This window comes from Betta splendens, chromosome 3 (assembly GCF_900634795.4).
Source record: "Betta splendens chromosome 3, fBetSpl5.4, whole genome shotgun sequence".
Taxonomy (NCBI): domain Eukaryota; kingdom Metazoa; phylum Chordata; class Actinopteri; order Anabantiformes; family Osphronemidae; genus Betta; species Betta splendens.
Window position 1 is genome coordinate 9,219,745 of NC_040883.2, and position 19,727 is coordinate 9,239,471.

The window sequence follows — 19,727 nt, forward strand, 5'->3', positions numbered from 1 at the left end:
GTACACTTTTTTATAAATTATATATTTTTTAATTTTATATATATAATCATTGCTTTCGCATTCATAATAAAAGTAAAGACATTGTTGTATTTAAAAGGCATAATCCTGTAGAAACCTCTACACAAACACATTTGACACCAGCATTCACTAAGTCAGTTTTAGCGAAGAACAGCAGCACGATTTGAGAAAATGTTAAAATTAAATATTGGTCTCAGCCTGCCAGAAAGCAGACCAAGGAAAAACGTTTGAAGATGCAACCCATTGCTGAAAATACACAGTTTGGACTCCCTTAAAGAGTTGTGTAGGAAGCCCTATGTGAGCAAACCCATGAAGTTGTGTGGAGCGTGCTTAGGTCTGATGGGGCTAAACAACGCTGGAATCTCCTCCGAGCCATTTAGACTTAAATATATTTGTCATGAGTAAAATTTTAACCTTAAAAATTAAAACAACACACCAATCCTGTTGTGTTTTGTGTGTGTGTGTGTGTGTGTGTGTGTGTGTGTGTGTGTGTGTGTGTGTGTGTGTGTGTGTGTGTGTGTGCGTGTGTGTGCGTGTGTGTGTGTGTGTCTCACAAATTGAGAGCGTTTGCTCGGCTTATTGCTGGGATGCTTTGTGGGCGGCGTGGAGGGGAGCGTAATTAAAATAGTTTCTGAGAGAAACAGCACACCACATCTGAGGTTCCACCCTCTTCCAGCACTTAACCACATCAAGAGCGTCTCACTTAGAAATGGCCACCAGAACAACCTCTGATACACTCGGCCCTGGGTGATGTTTTGGTGTGTTGTCTGATTTGCGCAGGGGTCTCTGAGGCATAATGTGTGCACATTTGTAATTAAAAGAGCTACCTTTTTCTGATCGTGGAGGTAAATAAAGTGACAGAGGGAAGTAGCTGGATGATATATGGGAGGGGAAGACAAATTAACCGCTGACTCTCTGGGGGATTCTCAGCAGAGGCCTTCATAGTGGCAGTGGAGCAGCGCCAAAGGGCAGAGAGATTTGTAGATGATGGTGCTAATTACCAGAATGCAAACCATAATGCGACCAAGATGGAAGCAATTTAGGCAGTAGTCATTTAGCCTGCTGCTCTTCCGCCCACCGGCTGCTGCCTAGCCAGAGCCGGGGCATCGGGGTGGGAAAAGTCTGGGACAATCCATTGCTCAGGCGAATGATAAAGAATAACAGACAGGGGAGAGGTCCTGTGGTGTGAGGAGCGCACGGAGGCAGCGCTGGGACATAACGCGCAGTTGTCATCAACAGAAACAGAAACAGCTCCAGCTACGTGAAGAAGAGGAGACGCGGAGGAAGCAGCAAAGAGGTTTCAACCTGCTGCGTGACCAAGTCTGGAGGAGATCTGACGAGCGTCTGTCGCACGTAGGGCTAAATTCACAAAGTCAATGTTTACTTTAATCTGTCAGAACCGGGTTACTGTACAAGCACCTGTTGAACGTGGAATGGATGTAAACTTTAAATGAATGTGGACCACCCACAGTACGCTCCCTCACATCAGAACACGTTGGGGGCAAGTGGGTAAATGTACAGTAATCTGCAAACGTGGAGCTCCCGCTGTGGCAGACTTCAACAGGGGCATTAATCAAACGAAAAAAGTTGAGGGGGGGAAAAGATCAATTAGTTGCGAGAGCAGCTCAGGTCCTCACCTGTCGCTGCGCCTGACGCAGGCTCAGCCCTCCTGTATAATTTGGGACGTCTAATTGCTCTTTTAGGCTATTTCCAGCAGAAGAGTTCAGAGGAGAGAGCCGTACCGCACTCTGCCACTGTGTAATTTTATCCACGCTGCAGCCTCTCACTTCACACAGGGCTGATACCTTTTGCCTCCCCCTTTCCTTTGTATCAATTGGTCGGAGTTCAGCCTATTGTCGCCACAAGCTTCTTTTATATCTGCGCTCAGTCTGAACTGAGGCGCTCAGTCAGATCCACGGGAGTCCCTTGTAGCAGCGGCGGCAGCGGCAGCGGCGGCCGAGGAGCGGACCCCACCTCGCCGCGTCGCCACAGCAGCGTGTCTCGTGCTCGGATGTACACAGCACTGGGGCTCCCCAGCGTCGGGGGCCCGACACTTTAATGGGACCTCGGGAGCGAGAAGGAGTTCTCGGTTTTTTCGCCACAGTCGACCCTCCCCGGCCATGCCACAATGCTGATGCTACCTCTGCTGGTGTTGCTGGGCCAGTTGGATCTTATTAGTTCCCGGGCCCGCTGCGCCCCTGGCCAGGCTTGCGACCCCCGGCAGCGGAGAGACGCCGGGGGCCGCGGAGGAGTGTATGAGCACCTCGGGGGAGCGCCGAGGCGCAGGAAACTTTACTGCGCCACCAAATATCACTTGCAAATCCACCCGAACGGGAGAATTGATGGGTCACTGGAGGAGAACAACCCGTTAAGTGAGTATTCGCGCAGGTTTGCGCAGCGACACACGATGGAACTGTAACAAACGCACCACTGTGGTTTCATCCTCACAGGATCGGGATTAAAAATGTAACGGCATTTGAAAAGTTTAGATGAAGGTTTTGATTTATGAATGAGTTTCATATTTTCCTACACAGGCCGTGAGTTTGTTAAATGTTTTCAGCTTATTGCTCATAGTTTTTATCTATTCATGTGCGTTATTCAAAGCGTGCTCATAAATCTGTCAGGAACCATCGGTGTTAAGTTTGTGCGTGTGCGTGCGTGTGTGTGTGTGTGTGTGTGTGTGTGTATGTGTGGAATGATGTCATTGCGAATCTGCCAACATTCAGGTTAATCTCTATAGAAGTATCAGTCAAAGTATTAACATCCAGGCGGGACAGAGGCGCTGTATTTATCTCATCAGCGACCATTAGAGGCTTTCAACGGGACAATGCCCAATCAAGCGCTGATTAAATAAGCCAAACACACTGAATGAGCCAGTAAGAGGTTGCAGACACTTGCGGAAATGAATTCATTATATTCTATTAGCGTCTGTTTGTTTGTTTGTTTCACACTAATGTGTTTCCATTTACCATTGAATTTATTTCGTCCAGTCAGGGCTGGTGGATAAACAGGCACTAAGTCTCGTGTGTTCTCTATACTGCAGGCATCATGGAAATTACCGCAGTGGATGTGGGTGTCGTGGCCATAAAGGGGCTTTTCTCTGGCAGATATCTGGCCATGAATGACAAGGGACGGCTGTACGCCTCGGTAAGTGCGGATTTCTCCCCATCAGCCCGTAACATTTGACAGCAGCCCTCACAATTAGACCGGAGGCAGATATGAGGCTTCTGTTAACGTGCAGTGAACCAGCTGTTAACTGTGTGATTAAACACACTGCGTGGTCCGGTGCGTCTGCGCGGCCGTCGCTCCATCAGCGCGCGCACGACCCGCGTTTCTAACTGCTCTCCTCCCTTCTCGCCTCACCAGGAAGTTTTCAACAAAGAGTGTGAGTTCGTGGAGCGCATCCACGAGCTGGGCTACAACACATACGCGTCTCGCCACCACTCCACCGAGCAGCCGCTGCCAGCAGGGGGCGGCGGCGGCGGCGGCGGCGGCAGCAAGAGGCGCGCGAGCGCCAAGCGCCAGTGGTACGTTTCTATCAACGGCAAGGGGCGGCCGCGGAGAGGCTTCAAGACCCGAAGCACGGACAAAGCCTCGCTCTTCCTGCCGCGCGTGCTCGGGAATAAAGACCATGAGATGGTGAGGAGGCTGCGGGACAGTCAGAGCGCGCAGCAGCTGGCGCATCAACACGGCGGCCGCGGCGAACGCCGCCGGCGCCGGCACCGGGCCCGGAAGGGCCGGGTCAGGCACCCTGAAGACTGAGGCCGAGGGACCGAGAGACCCCCGCGGCTCTGAGACTAGGCACATAATCTGCGGCAGCGTCATCTCAGTGGGCGATGTGGGAAAAAGAACGATTTGGATGCTGCCTTTTGGATTTTTTGGTGCTGGTGCACAGAAAACTAGAACAAATGACCTTCACACGTGCTGGAACACATTTAACCTATTTGGAGGAGACGTTGACTCTCACACGTACACACAAACAATATATAACCTTTTATTTACCGATGCCTGACTTCTTCCAGATGCTACTGTCCTGTACACAAATATGTTAAAGTAGTTGAAGACCTGCATCTTTCATCATTTAGTAAAACACACACACACACACACACACACACACACACACACACACACACACACACACAGACACACACACACACACACATATTATATATTTACAAGCAGTGATTTTATACCTTCACACAGAGCTGGAGCTTCCACCGGTGACTTGCTGTACATACAGTAAGCGCCTATTGCTTTTTAATGGTCCGAAGCTGAGGTGACATGAGATTGGTATTTTAAAAGTGCTAAAAAACACTATGACAATTAAGAAGATGACTTCACACAGCAAAGCACTTTCTGTCAGATTGGTTTAAAGAAGAAATCAGTGTGAGACGGAATCTCCTGTCTTTTTTGTGACTTTTTTACAATGTGATAGTCTACTGTCTGTAAGGCGAAAAAGTACTTTGTATATTTTACTAATATGAATATTTATTTGGTGCCTGCATTGTAAGTTATTGATATGTGTATTTTTTCATTGTTTTCTAGTTCTCACTCACCACCTGGTTACGACATAAAACACAATGACACAAGGAAACAGCCTTTCTGATTTGTTCTGACCTTTCTTTCTCTCGTACACAAAGTTCGTCTCTTCACTGACCTTCAGTCTTTATTTCGCTTTCAAGTTTTCTATGGTTTGGTTGAGAGGTAAACGCAGTCAAACACAATTGGGAAGCCGAACCTTTGTTATTTGATCTCAGTGGAATTATGAAAATGCTTCTGACGTTACATACGTCAAACTGAGGGATCAAACTGTACTCGCAAAAAGATGTGAAATTCACCCATAGCGCAGTTTTTAAAGGCAGTTAGCAGCTTTTATTTCTTAAAGTCAGAAATCGCTTCTTTCAAAGTGAAGGTTGTGTTTTCATCTTTTCTTTCAGGCGCAGCCTTTAGAGCAGTGCCGCCTGAACGACACAATAGAGTGTTTTGTTTTAAAGATCAACATGTTTTCGTTCCACCACATTTCCTTCATACAGCACAACCTCAGTCATGGCAAATGTACATTATTATTTTTTTAACTGCAGTGATACTGTCAGTCACCCCAAACGGACAAACCTTAGATTACTCAGCACTTTCTTTGAACCTTGTTTGGCTCAATGCGAGAGGGATTTTTGAGCCTCTCAGCCTTTTCACATGTTCCCATTCAGGACAGTGGCGGACATGTGTGCCATATATCTTCCGTGTGAAGCAGTAGCAGACAGGTGAGGGTTACTCCACGTGTCCGTTTAGATCTGCGCCTCCTCCCACCCCTCTGTCCCTGCTGTAGCTCACACGCTGAGCTTCCCACCTGTCGCCACAACAGAGCTGGAAACACAAACGCACAACTCATCACAGCATTTGGACAATTTTGAACTTTTAGGTTCTGCCTTGCCTCCCTGTCTATAGGTAGCTACACTATAAAGCCTTGTCATTCTATACCTGCGGGCTCAGGAGGCTTCCTGGCTCGGACAATAGCTCCTCCCAAGGGGGGCCTGGGAAGCAATGCTGTCTAAAACCTTTGGGTATTTTTTTTTGAAATACCGAACCAAAGCCACAGAGTGGATAAACAAGGCCCTTCTAAAAGCAGAAACGGTGTCATACACAGTATAACAGCTTGCTATGGCTTGCTGTGAATGCCATACTCTAATATTACTTAACAGGAATGCAGGACTTTAGAGAGGTTAGGGCCTTTTGTGGCCCCATTCTCGGCCTGTCAGTATTATTTATCTTCCCACATGCCGTCTCTACCCATGACACACTGCTAAAAGAGTTTTCATACCGAGATTTATCAGGTGGTCAATAAAAACGTCATTCGTCTGCACTGTCCGCTGAACAGGGTGAGGATTCCTCAGAGAGCATGTTAACACCATAATCGTTCAATTGTGATAAAAATGATGATACGTGATAAAAAATGTGAGAAAAAAATCACAGCAAGTCTCTTTCTGCACAACTTTAGGAAGTGATGCCCTGGGTGGTTTGTTAAAGGTTGACTTAAGTTAAAAGATGATGTCAAAAATGTACAAATCTTCACTTATGACCAATTGCTAGTTTTCAGCATTGTGAAAATTCTCACAAATTTTGTTATTATTTTATTTGATTAATTTTTTTGAACCAAAAAAAGTAAACTAAAATCATACATTTATTAATGTTTTACAAATGTTTACAAATCAAATACTGTACACACCAAATGATCATCACAATTGTTTGGTGCTTAGCTGTTTTATTTCTAAAGGCTGTAAATACAACATTAAAGCATCAGAAATGCCAACCTTCAATTTTTACACTACATCATTAACACACAATATAGGACAATTTTAAGTTAAAGATATTATGCCTGGGTATAAAAAGAGAAATCAATGAGTTGTTTTCTAAGAAAAATTATTATTACAAGATGTAATGTTGTCAGTCAGAGTAATGTTTGTGCTGCTGAACGCAGCAAATGTAGTGAAGATTTTAATAACGTATTTTCCAGACAAACAGAGAAACTTGGCCTTTTAGCATCAGGGCTTCAGGTTGAGGTTTGGAAGTTAGGGTTGACTGTTTATATATTAACTAGAACATTGTCCCTGTAAAATTATGCATAAAAATATTTTAAAAAACCTTTTAAACAATAAAAAACTAAACTAAAAATATAGTAAGTAAATTGTACTATAAAAGGATCCTTAAAACTGTGCACATTCAACGACTGTACACATGTTAACAGTGACCCCTAGAGGAAAATAATCTTCTCTACTGCGGGTTCTACGAGGCGATGGGTGCTTCAGCATCTAAATTAACCAGTGTCAGTTTTCAGTGTCTTTTCAAGTGAATACAAAGTACATGTTATTGCAATAGTATCACAAAAGCTTCTGAAGGTATGAAATGTTGCTTTGCATGTTTCAGGGCAGCAACATTTTTTAATTATAATATATTCCAATTTCATGGCAAATCATTTATAGCATTGATCTGATTGGTTTCAACAACACAACAGTGATTGATTGCTCACACTGACGCAGCATATGAATAGAAGCAATGAATTGTAATTATAATTGAATTATAATAGGACACAGCGCTTGGGAATAAATAAATCAGCGAGCAAACCAATGCTTGACTTGAATGTTCAGACACTTTAAACTCTGAACTGCAGCTGTCACCCGGTGAAATCTAAAACCGCTTTCCCACAGAGTAATTCACAGGCAACACAAATCACAAAGACTTCAGTACAACATAAACAAAAAGTAAAGGCGTCCGTAACTCACAACTCCCGGAATGACTGTAGAGAAACACAACTTGTTTTATTTTAAAGTGATACCAGGATATTACAGAACCATGGACAGCGACAGCACAGAACCTGCTGGTCTGCTCAGCTCAGAATCGTCTTTAGGTCTTCACTTTTAGGGACTGAACCATAAAACTCAGACCTGTTTGGCCTGGTATCCCATCACACCTCAAAGATCCTGTGGTCAGTCAATCAAGCTGACGCCTCTAAGTTCAAGGCCCAGCAGCTACTCAGAGGTCCGGCGGCAGAAGGGATGTTCAGCCAGTTGTGCAGAAGTTGTTGTCCTGACTCGTCTGCGTTGCTGTTGATGTTTCAGTTGTTCAAGACTGGAGGCGCTGAACGTGAAGCAGTTCCCCAGTGGTCCTGGAGATCCACCAGTTTGTTAGTTGCTCTGGGGTCTAAGAAACCATCAGTCATGAGGAGATTGTTTTAAATGTTAGTAATCCATCATTTAAAGTTCTGGAGTCCACTGTGCCATAAATTTGCCTGGAGGCCGTGTGTTCCACCGGGTATTCTTTGAGTTCATGCCTGCTGAGGCGTCTATGGAGCGCCAGGGTCTTTCTGGTTAGCTGGTATGTCATCTGCTTTGGGACTTGGCAGTCATTATCCAGTGGCCTCAACGCCACAGTGCTGTTTCTTAGGTCTCCGTAGATTCATGGAGCCATTTTGCAGCACACAAAGAGACAATTTTGTTGTACATTGAGGATCAGCCAAATGTGAATGTGAGAAAACGTTTCATGCGTGGTCAATGAGGAGCCACCCCAGAGATCAAAGGACGTCTCTGTCTCTGGATTGTCAGACAGTGCAGATCTCCAGTACTTGTGAAGATCAGTCTCTCAGTGGACATGGTAAATGTTAATGTGTAACAAAACCAGCACAGACAATAATGAAATAGTGAAACAAAGAAACTATTGAATTTGGTTTATCACAATAGACATCAAATGACACATTCGAATGCAGCCATGACATCAATTGGTTTTCGTAATTCAAACTACATAAACATATATATTATTATTCTATTATTTTAAAGCATTGCCGTTTGGTGAAATTCCATCAATTGCATCGTGTGTTTATTTATTTGGTTATAAACACTGACACGTCATGACGTCATGGTCCAGTAGCACATATGGCTAAGTAGTTGACTTGTAATTTGACTTGACTTGTAGCTGTTTAATGTCTGAAGCCACAATGACAGCAAACTTATCACGCTGCAAACTCTCTATTTAGTCTTACCATTGTTTTCTATAAGGGCCCGGAACATGGTTTCCCTCCCAACAGTCTTAAGTTAGTTCTTTTTTTCATTTGGTTGAATTGGACCGGTGTTTTTTCCTGTTATTGTTCATTTATAGAACTGTCTCCTGTCTCGACACCACGGTCTGTTAACTTGGCCGTTTCCTATTTTACATCCTCCCATACATAAATTATGATATTCTGCTGCTGATAATGAAACTCTCGCACAAAGAAGTTTTTTTGTATTATAACAACGCCTTTATTCATTTATTTTCTACGAACCGCTGCTCTGCTCTCAGATAAGACAGCTATTATTTCATTTCAATCAAAAAAATCCCCCAGCTCTGTTTGGTGGCTGAATACGAAAACGTAGGTTGTAGGTTTCTTCTAAGTGTGGAGCAGTGATGTAATGTGTCTTCAGGTATAAATATAGAGGCATGGCTGCGCGGCGCTCATGCAGATCAATGTCGCTCCTGCGCTGAAGCCAGTGCGCCTGTCGGTCTGGGAATGAGCGCAACTTCCACACGCTCCTCTGTGTCTCGCCGCTGCTTCTCTTTTTTATTCTCACTTAACTGGAGAGCCAAACGCAGGGAGGCTGCGTTTAGAGGCAGAGCCGGGATGGGCTCTCTTGCGGCCCTGCGGACCGTCTTGGTTCTCGGTCTGGTGACCGGATTGGTGGGATGCGCCCCCGGCTTCAACCGGACGGCGGACCGCTGGGAGGCCCTGTACTCGCGGTCCCTGGCGCGAATCCCCGGGGAGAAGCGGGAGGAGATGAACCGGGACAGCGACTATCTCCTGGGCATTAAACGGCTGCGACGCCTCTATTGCAACGTGGGGATCGGCTTCCACATTCAGGTGTTACCGGATGGTAGGATTACTGGAATACACAACGAAAATCGCCACAGTAAGTTATCTAAACTACGTAGTAAACAGCGAATCGTTTCTTTTCCACATTTACTGGACGTGTAAAGTTTATTATAGTAGTAGTTAATGGATGAAATAATCATAAACTAATTTATTAATCGTGAAACATTTAACAATATTATTTGCGCATAATTAGGATGCACCTGATCCAAAGCCTTTCTCGCTGTTACCCAGATCGAGTGTTGATTACATCAGTCAGGGGAAACATCGCACATATTGATCTACTGTATGTGTCAGAGGCAACATCTGGAGTTCTACCGTAGCCGAGGACCTACACACTGTATACGTGCCGGCGGCTTTCGCCTCCTGTAACCAGAGCCCGCTGTGATCCGGGCCCGCGGCCAGTTCAGCACCTAAAGTTAGGACGCGCACGCATAGAGCGGTCTGTAAAGACAGACCAGATTAACACCAGCGGCGCGGCCCAGACGGAGTCGCGCGCCGCCCCACGATCGCAGACGAGAGGAATAACAAAACATTTATGCATCCCGCACGTCCGATATAATCCGCTGCCAAAAAGATGAGCTGCGGAATTGACAGACTGCCCCAAAGAACTTCAGGCTCGTTGCCTATGTACGTGCACGTGTGTGTGAGCGTGCGTGCGCGCGCGTGTACTATTTTAAGGCAAGGCATAAAAATTCAGAGAGATACATTTCAAAAAATATCTGTGAGGAATTCTAACCACTATAAAGAGTTTTCAAATGAGCGCTGGCTGACACGCGCACGCGCACACGCACGCGGGGGGGGGGGGGGGGGTTACATTTTATTAACGGTGGAAGCATTTGTCTTGTAGAGCTTCAGCTTGTCAGCTAAGCGTTTCTGCTGAACACAGACTGTGTTGGTTTCTTTTGCGTGAGCAGCAGGTGTGTAGCTCCTCATCGGATCATCGCATCACTATGTGTCATTTTGATTCCTTGAAGGTCTTTTGCAAATTTCCCCAGTGGAGAGAGGGGTGGTGACTCTGCTGGGGGTTCAGAGTGGGCTGTTTGTGGCCATGAACCGGCGAGGGAAGCTGTACGGATCTGTGAGTGCATGAACACGGCCTCACACACACACACACACACACACACACACACACACACACACACACACACACACACACACAAAAGCACTTGATATCAATTGTTAGTTTACTATATTCAGTTGCTTCTTCATTTGACACAGACTGTTTTGTGACTGTCAGATTTAAAGGCGCATCAAAACAAAGTCAAGTCAAGTTCAAAATTTGTTTCATCATTGTCAAATTTACAAATCAAAGTCTGTTAATGCTGTTTGAGGTCTTCTTTACGTGGACACAAACTAATCTCAGATGGGGAAATACTGAAATCTTTCTTTGCCTTCTGGCTAGAATGACATTGATTTAAATATTTCTAAATACTTCAACGTATAACATTGTCATCAGTGTTGACAGGGACTCAGTAAAACTGTAACAGGAGAAGAAGACATTAAGTTCTGGAGAGAAACATGTAACAAACACGGACAAAGCTTTAAATCTGTAAAAGACAAACTACTTTGGATAATAAATCTGGCATTATAAAGCAGGCTGCAATTTGTAATAAAAATTATACATCACAAATAATATTAACTACATAGTGTAAAAATACATGCATCCCACAGAGAAGTCCATGTGTACAGTTGACAATATTACAAAAAAAAAAAAACTCAAGATAAAGTGTGGTACCCTGCAGATGTTATTGCAAATATTACTCTCAGATGTGAATACAAATATAAAGGTAGAGTACTAAACTAAGAGTATTTTGTTGCATGTTGATAACATGAAGGTTTAATTCTATTTTCAATTCTGCTACAAGGTGAAAAAATACAACGAAGAATATTACATGGCAATAAATATAAGGTGGGCTAAATATTTGTGGTACTATCTACTATCTTCTCAAGAATCTGAATCTGTAGTAAAGTAACTTCTTTGGTACTGTAGATACCACTAAATAATACAAATAAAAAGGGTAATTATTAGAAAAGTGATTTTATAATTTACAAGGATCTTAAATTTGGACTCTACTTTGTATGTACATAGAACTAGGAGGCAGTTCCATACAGAGTCCTGAGACATGTTGACGTCTCTGGTTGATTTGAGATTCAAAATTGGCTCAGAGTGAAGACAGAGACTTGTCTGTCTGTATCTGTGTGTCTGTGTTAGACAGGTAACCAGTTAATAACCCTGCCTGAGTGACAGCTGGGATAGATTGAGTGGACTTAGAGAATGCACAGTAAATGAACCTAGTAACTAAGTTGTTAAATATTTAGTGACAAAAGAACGTCCATTAGCTTAATAATATTATGGACTATGAGAACATTTCATATCTCAAAAAACACAATGTATCCTATTAAGTGGTTAAACATTGTTGAAGCCTTTAACATCTGTCTGAGTTAGTAGCAAAAGCTGGTTGAGCCACTCCCATTACCATATACTCAATCTGCATACAGTTAATACTGCATGACATACACACATATTTTAGTCTCATATCTGCATGGAACGCTAAACCAGCTAAATTTATAGTGTTGTTTGTTGTTAAATTAACAGATTAGGAAAAACTTGATTTACACAGACTATTTAATGTATGTACAAAAATAACAGGGACCGCAGGGATTGCCAATACTTCGACATCGCAAGCAGACAGACTTCACTTTTAAATGGACACCCCATAATATAAACATTAAAGTTCATTCGGTTGGAAAGAGGTTTGTTTCTGGTTTAACTAGCTATTCTTCCATTCACTGAGGATAAACAGCCCAACCAGAAAGCATGGTATTTAGAATTCTGCTTCACTCACATCATTCATCACTTCACAATCCCATTTTTGTATAAACCTCTGACTAAAGCAGCTGCGCTACAATAGCACTGTAGTCCGAAATAACGCAATTGTTCGATAATAATCAACACAAACAATGCCGTCTTGAAATTCCCCCTAAACACATCCCACCATTTTCTTGTTTTGTCTCTGCTTTCGAACAATTAGCGCTTCCAAATACTGTGTGCTTCATGTCTTTCAGTTACACTACAACAACGAGTGCAAGTTCAGAGAGAAGCTCCTCGCCAACAACTACAACGCCTATGAGTCAGTGGCGTACCCGAGGATGTTCATCGGCCTGAGTAAGAACGGCAAAACAAAAAGAGGAAACCGAGTGTCACCAGCCATGACGGTGACACATTTCTTGCCAAGAATTTAGTGGCCTCATAAATAGACTTCACCTCAATATGGAGACAGGGGAAGGGGGAACTCCCAACCATGATGCACTTTCACGCCAAGCTTTATGCAAGTGTATCATTTTTGATCTTTTGCTATGTATATATTTGTTTTTTGTAATTTAACAGTTTTGTATTTTTCTAGAAGGGGTTGTCTTTTAAGTGTTGGTGGGAGAGGGGGATCAGAAACACAAAATACATTATTTATGTTTTCATTTTCTAATTTATGACTTGAGTGCTGCTACTGAATGTAATTATTCTTCAGAATATGATTTTTTTTTTGCACTGGTGGAAAAAAAATGGCAGCAGTGCACGGCATATGTTCATTAATTTACTACTTTATTATTTTCAACAAGCTGAAGCGCTTTTTCTTTTTGAGTCTTAGCCTAAAAAGAAGAAATGAGGCGCAACTGTCAGAAGCGGCGCTGATCGCCCAACAAGTCGGCTCCTTTGTGTGGCATTGAGTCCTAATTGAAACAGTATCATCTTACTGCTGGAGAAGGACAGGGAGGGAGGGCGGGGGGAGGAAGAGAGGGAGAGGGGGAGTCAAGGAGCCCCATGCAACCTGCCCTGATCTGTTTATAGCTCTGTCAGGGGGTGAACTCTGAACTTTTCTGCCGTCAATCTTAGTCAGATCTACAAGGCTGCCGATACAGAGGCATCCTCTCTGACGTCACGTAGGTGGAGAATCTTTGCGTCTAACGGCAATGCTGCAGCAGTGAAATGGATAAAGCAGCCCGATAATTGGTGGAATGTAGTTGACAGACATCTGCGTCATTGTCAACGCTGTGCCAGAATGCCTTTAATCGAGGAAATATCATTCAGCTGAAACTTTCACGTTGATGTGCTTGACTGTGGTAAGCAGGTGGACATATGACATATAATGACCTACAAAGAGCCTGCTGGATCTGTGTAAAGCAAATTTGACTTTCAGTCCAGTAAACTGGAAAGACTAAAGGCTTATTTTATTTTAGTCTGTGGAGAGCTCCAAGTCCTTAGTGCACATCCATCTGATGGCAGCTCAAGGAATAAAGTGGCTCTCATTCTTACAACAGAAAATATGACCTCATAGTTTCATTTAGCAATGAACACATCTTATATCAGCATTTCTACAAAGATTGTGTGTTTGACTTCTGTTTTCATCTTCGTTTTCTTTCTAATCTGAAAGAAATTCATTCGTGTAGATAGTATAGTTTTTTTTTTTTTTTGCATCGTCCGACAGACGCCTTTAGCTTCTCCCAGCTGAGACTGTGCCTCAGTTGTGATGTATGGACTGAACTGGGTTTCTGGTCTTTATGCTAAGCTAAGCTAAACGACAGTCATTTCAGTCTTGACGAGTTGCACAGTTAGACAGACTTTTTAAAAGTCTTAGCACAGTGACGCAGTGAGCTTCCGTCGTTTTATACAGGGATTTTTGAGGCAATACATCAGTGTCATTAGCTGAGTGCATTTCCCTCCACTCATTTCCGTGTGTGGTGACAAACAACAACACACTTAAGATAAATTAAGCTCACAGATATATTGTGTGGAGGACACACACTCTGACATACTTCTGGTACGACCAACTTCCAGTGCACCGTTTTCTAAGCTCTATTCCAACTTCCCACAGCGTTAGCTGTCCCATGTACAGTCTTAGTTTACTCTGCATGCCTCCTTTCCTTCTTGTATTTGTCTCCTCTCTGTCTCTGAGTCCATGCAGTTGACTGGTGCCCAGCTCTGGTGGCCATGTTGTCCTAGTTGCGCCCTGTCACGTTCCAGCTATCTTTACCCCGTGATTTACTTTTAGAAAGGATAATCATGGGAGAAATATTTACAGACAGCTGTTGGACTGTACTATATGCTGGGACTCGTAACTCTATATTTTTCTTTATATATTTTGTAAATATAACCTCTAAGTAACTGAAGGTGCTGGTATTCCTTTCTGGGGGAGGGGAGTTTTAGGCCAACAAAGCTAGGGGGGATTTTTCTGTCTGAAGGTGTGTTTGATTGATTTACTTTGGTGAGATTGATGAAAAAATTGTTATTCATCAAAGAAAGACACCTCAAATAATACGTAAAAATAACATTTCACCATTTTTTCAGTTTTCAGTTGTTTGTCTTATTTTGCATTGCTGCCTATTTACTATTCAGTTTTATTTATTGTGGAGTTTTAAGTGTCCTTTTCAACATTCCTCGCACACTTTCGTATACTGTAATCTACCACACTCCTGCTTCCAGTCCGTCTGATTTCTCAGAGTGTAAGAGTGCCTTCAATAGAATTAATCACACATTAACGCAGAGACACTGTACAGGCTAAACACACACACACGCTATTAAGTTGCAAATAGCGCAAGCAAATATCATGCAAACTGTCACTGTGGTGGCTTTAGGTTGTGATTTCTGCAGACAAGCATGGACGTGGATGCTAATCTAAGTGGAGTTAGGACGTTAGAAAAAACAGATGTCGGTCACAATTAATGTGTAACGTCTGTGTCTGCTGGTCTTTGCTACAGTGCAGTTGTTGAAATCGCCCCATAATCTCAGCTGGGCAGCAGTGGTGCAGCACTGGTGTTACTGGTGCTCACAGCTGGGCTTGGTGTTCTCACAGCTGGGCTTGGTGTTCTCAGGTGTCACTGCTTTGCATGACGGGCATCATGTTTACACTAGAGTGCCTTTCTGTTCTCTGTCACTGACCCAGGGCCAGTCCCTCACTCCAGCTCCTCATTTGGTTATTAAGCTATAGTCCAAGCAAGACCAGTGTTGTGCCTTAAGTCAGCAGTCTGTGACTGGTACAGTATACCATGTTTTCTGCTTACGCGGACCAAAAGGTTCACAGCAGCTTAATTGTCACTGCTGACCACATGGAAGGGCAGATACACTTTATTTGTATGATACTGCCCGAGAGCAGCCTAAGTTCAGTTATCGGGTCGGTTCACCTACATTGCCAACATAGAATATTCAAATCAGCATCTAATCTACATCACTGACTCTGGAAAATCCATGGAGCGAGCAGTGTTGGTTGGAACGACATCCTTCCCAAGACACAGTCCCTGTAAAAACCCATAACAAGGATGTTTTTTGGACTCAATTTGTGGAGTTGGAAAATTCTTAATGCACAAGAAAAACAGAGAATGTCTGTCTATGACCTCATTGTAAGTGAAGAGATGTTTGTGTGAACTGACCAACAGTGAGATGAGCTAAAGGCTGTCTGGCATCACTCACCTTGTATCAGAAGGTGCCTCTACCCTACAACCTTTATAACAAACACCAGCCTTCAGAGGTGATATTTTTCAGACTGCTGCTTGGATGCTGTTGTCCAGCGATTTGATTTTATATTGCAAAGTGATTATTTAATGTTGTACTCTGTGATTCTGAGTCCTGTGGTCTTGTGACAATTTTATGTCAGCTACCTTTATCATTTTATACAGTCCTGTAGTTTTATACAGGGCCTTAAAAATGTCACATTGTATGTGCTGTGCACATGGGAACTAACTTGATAGAAGTTGTCAATAAAATCACGACCCCCTAAATGCCAGTTGTGTTTACTTTTTATTATACATTTTTAGTTTTCATGGTTTAAAGCAAAGTTTATAACTCAAGTGGTGCAAGTTGTCACGGAACGGAAGATAAAGGACCCACATGCACAGCACCGAGGCAGGATAGTGATTAAACACGGGTTTATTGCAATAAGCAGAGTAAGGTCCAGGTCCAGGTCATACACAAAAAATCTCGGATTTAAACACAGACGGGGAGCAAGCGATCTCAGGTCCAGTAGACAGGCAGGGTTCGTACACAGGTGGTCACGGCAAAAGTACAGGCAGGGATAAGGCAAAACTCACGGTAGGTAGTTAGTCCAGGTTCGCTTACAGATGGCGGTACAACCGAGGGTCACGGACACGAAACACTAGAACGCGTAAACTCAGGAACTCAGGGAACTCGGGATATTCAGGAAACACAAACGACGATCTGGCGGGGAATTGAGGACACAGGTGGTGGTTAAATACAACGGGACTCGATTCCTGATGACGTGCAGGTGTGAATAATGACCGGGTGAAACAAGAACAGCTGTGACGTGACATAACCCGGAAGTGAAGCTAGAACACAAAACAGAGACCGGGAGATTACCAAAATAAAACCGGAAATGGAAACTAGAAAACCCAAGACATGATAATGTGGCCAAATGAACAGAGTCCTTTCAAAATAAAACCAAGAACGAAAACCTGACAGTACCCCTCCCTCTAGGGCGTCTTCCACGGCGCCCACGGAAGCCCCCCCCCCGAACCAGGGCGGGCGGAGGGTGGTCACAGGAGGAGGGACCGAATCCCTCCCCTTCCAGGCAGACAAGCAGGGTGTGTGGAGGGAGGACCGGAGGAGGGTCAGAACCAAAAACAACCTGCACAGAACACAGACAGGGCGGGCGGAGGGCGGACCGGGGGAGGGCAAAACGGGAACCCCCGTCAAACAAAATTCACGCCCGAACACAGACTGACCAGAAAAACAAAGAACAAGTCTCATAATCAAAGAAAACCAACGTTAATGTCCACGAAACAAGAACAAAGTCCATGAGAGAAGTCCAGGGTGCATGGATAACAGAAACGACGTCTCGCTGCTCCTCCTTAAGGCGGGTGGAGACGCGGCGAGATCCTGCCCAGCCGCCGCTGAGGCAGGGGGGCACACCCAGTGCCCTTGGGCTGGGCCAGCGTCCACGGGGACCCCCCCGAACGGCGATGTCCTCCTGGCGGACGCTGATCCAGGAGGTTGAGGAGTCGAGGCGGACAGCGCCGCAGGAGGCAGCGCCATCCAAGCAGCAGGCTGCGCCGAGGGCGAGGCCACCAGTCCGGCAGCAGAGCCAGAGACGAGGCAGGAACCAGAGGCGAAGACAGACGTGGAGACGAGGCAGGAACCAGAGGCGAAGACAGACGTGGAGACGAGGCAGGAACCAGAGGCGAAGACAGACGTGGAGACGAGGCAGGAACCAGAGGCGAAGACAGACGTAGAGACGTCCTCCTTGGACCTCCGCGACGAGACACAGGAACCAGCGGCGTCCTCCTTGGACCACCGCGACGAGAGACAGATGCAGGTGCGGCCGGAGCCGGGCCGCCAGGAACCGATGCAGGTGCGGCCGGGGCCGGGCCGCCAGGAACCGATGCAGGTGCGGCCGGGGCCGCGACGGGCGCGACCTCCTCCTGGAGGTGCGCAGGAACTGCAGCTGGCGCGACCTCCTCCTGAAGGTGCGCAGGAACTGCAGCTGGCGCGACCTCCTCCTGGAGGTGCGCAGGAACTGCAGCTGGCGCGACCTCCTCCTGGAGGTGCGCAGGAACTGCAGCTGGCGCAACCTCCTCCTGGAGGCCGGCGAGCGCTGCGGCTCCGAGGGTGACAGGAACTGGAACGGCCGCAACATGGCCGACAGGGACTGGGACAGGAACTGGAACGGCCGCAACATGGCCGACAGGGACTGGGACAGGAATTGGAACGGCCGCAACATGGCCGACAGGGACTGGGACAGGAACTGGAACGGCCGCAACATGGCCGACAGGGACTGGGACAAGAACTGGAACGGCCGCAACATGACCGACAGGGACTGGGACAGGAACTGGAACGGCCGCAACATGGCCGACAGGGACTTGGACAGGAACTGGAACGGCCGCAACATGGCCGACAGGGACTGGGACAGGAACTGGAACGGCCGCAACATGGCCGAGAGGGACTGGGACAGGAACTGGAACGGCCGCAACATGGCCGACAGGGACTGGGACAGGAACTGGAACGGCCGCAACATGGCCGACAGGGACTGGAACGGCCGCAACATGGCCGAGAGGGACTGGAACGGCCGCAACATGGCCGAGAGGGACTGGAACGGCCGCAACATGGCCGAGAGGGACAGGAACGGCCGCAACATGGCCGAGAGGGACAGGAACGGCCGCAACATGGCCGACAGGAACAGGAACAACCTCTACTTGGCCGACAGGAACAGGAACGACCTCTACTTGGCCGACAGGAACAGGAACGACCTCTACTTGGCCGACAGGAACAGGAACGACCTCTACTTGGCCGACAGGAACAGGAACGACCTCTACTTGGCCGACAGGAACAGGAGTGGCGTCCTTACTGGAGCCGGCGGCGCTGCTCTCAGGCTCCCCACTGGAGCCGGCGGCGCTGCTCTCAGGCTCCCCACTGGAGCCGGCGGGGCTGCTCTCAGGCTCCCCACTGGAGCCGGCGGCGCTGCTCTCAGGCTCCCCACTGGAGCCGGCAGCGACTGAGACGGCGTCTACTCCGGAGCCGGCTTGGCTGCTTGCCACCGCCGAGCTCGACGGAGCAGACGTCGGGCCTGATCGGGTGTGCCTAGCACCCGTTCGACAGGTGGTGTCCTCCGACTGGGACAAGACCTGCGCGTGACTGGACTGAACTGGGACAGGGCTCGACTGTACTGGGACAGGGCTCGACTGTACTGGGACTGGGCTCGACTGGACGGGAACCTGGACTGGGCTCGACTGGACGGGGAACCTGGACTGGGCTCGACTGGGCAAAACACGACTGGACTGGGCTCGACTGGGCAAAACACGACTGGACTGGGCTCGACTGGGCAAAACACGACTGGACTGGGCTCGACTGGGCAAAACACGACTGGACTGGGCTCGACTGGGCAAAACACGACTGGACTGGGCTCGACTGGGCAAAACACGACTGAACTGGAGACTGGGCAAAACACATCTGAACTGGAGGCTGAACAGCGCACGGCTGAACCGGAGGCTGAACAGCGCGCGGCTGAACTGGAGGCTGAACAGCGCGCGGCTGAACTGGAGGCTGAACAGCGCGCGGCTGAACAGCGCGCGGCTGAACAGCGCGCGGCTGAACAGCGCGCGGCTGAACTGGAGGCTGAACAGCGCGCGGCTGAACTGGAGGCTGAACAGCGCGCGGCTGAACTGGAGGCTGAGCAAAACACGGCTGAACTGGACACTGGGGACCGCATGAGAGCAGGAAATCCTCCCAGCGGGGCAAACATGGAGCTGGGCAGGTCGGTGCAGACACGACGGTCCAACGGGGCTGGGAGGAGGAAACCGAAACCATCGGCGGTGCGAC

General features: G+C 46.5%; 2 protein-coding genes across 2 annotated transcripts; both read left to right on the plus strand.

Moving 5' to 3' along the window:
• Positions 1 to 1,138: 1,138 nt before the first annotated feature.
• On the plus strand, positions 1,139 to 4,631 carry fgf3 (fibroblast growth factor 3). Its single transcript, XM_029144627.3, has 3 exons — positions 1,139 to 2,390; positions 3,062 to 3,165; positions 3,385 to 4,631. Exons 1-3 carry the CDS (start codon positions 2,147 to 2,149, stop codon positions 3,778 to 3,780), a joined length of 744 nt encoding a protein of 247 aa, XP_029000460.1. The 5' UTR covers positions 1,139 to 2,146; the 3' UTR covers positions 3,781 to 4,631.
• Positions 4,632 to 8,920: 4,289 nt separating this feature from the next.
• fgf4 (fibroblast growth factor 4) lies at positions 8,921 to 16,848 on the plus strand. Its single transcript, XM_029145414.3, has 3 exons — positions 8,921 to 9,446; positions 10,384 to 10,487; positions 12,476 to 16,848. Exons 1-3 carry the CDS (start codon positions 9,050 to 9,052, stop codon positions 12,650 to 12,652), a joined length of 678 nt encoding a protein of 225 aa, XP_029001247.1. The 5' UTR covers positions 8,921 to 9,049; the 3' UTR covers positions 12,653 to 16,848.
• The last annotated feature ends 2,879 nt before the right edge of the window (positions 16,849 to 19,727 follow it).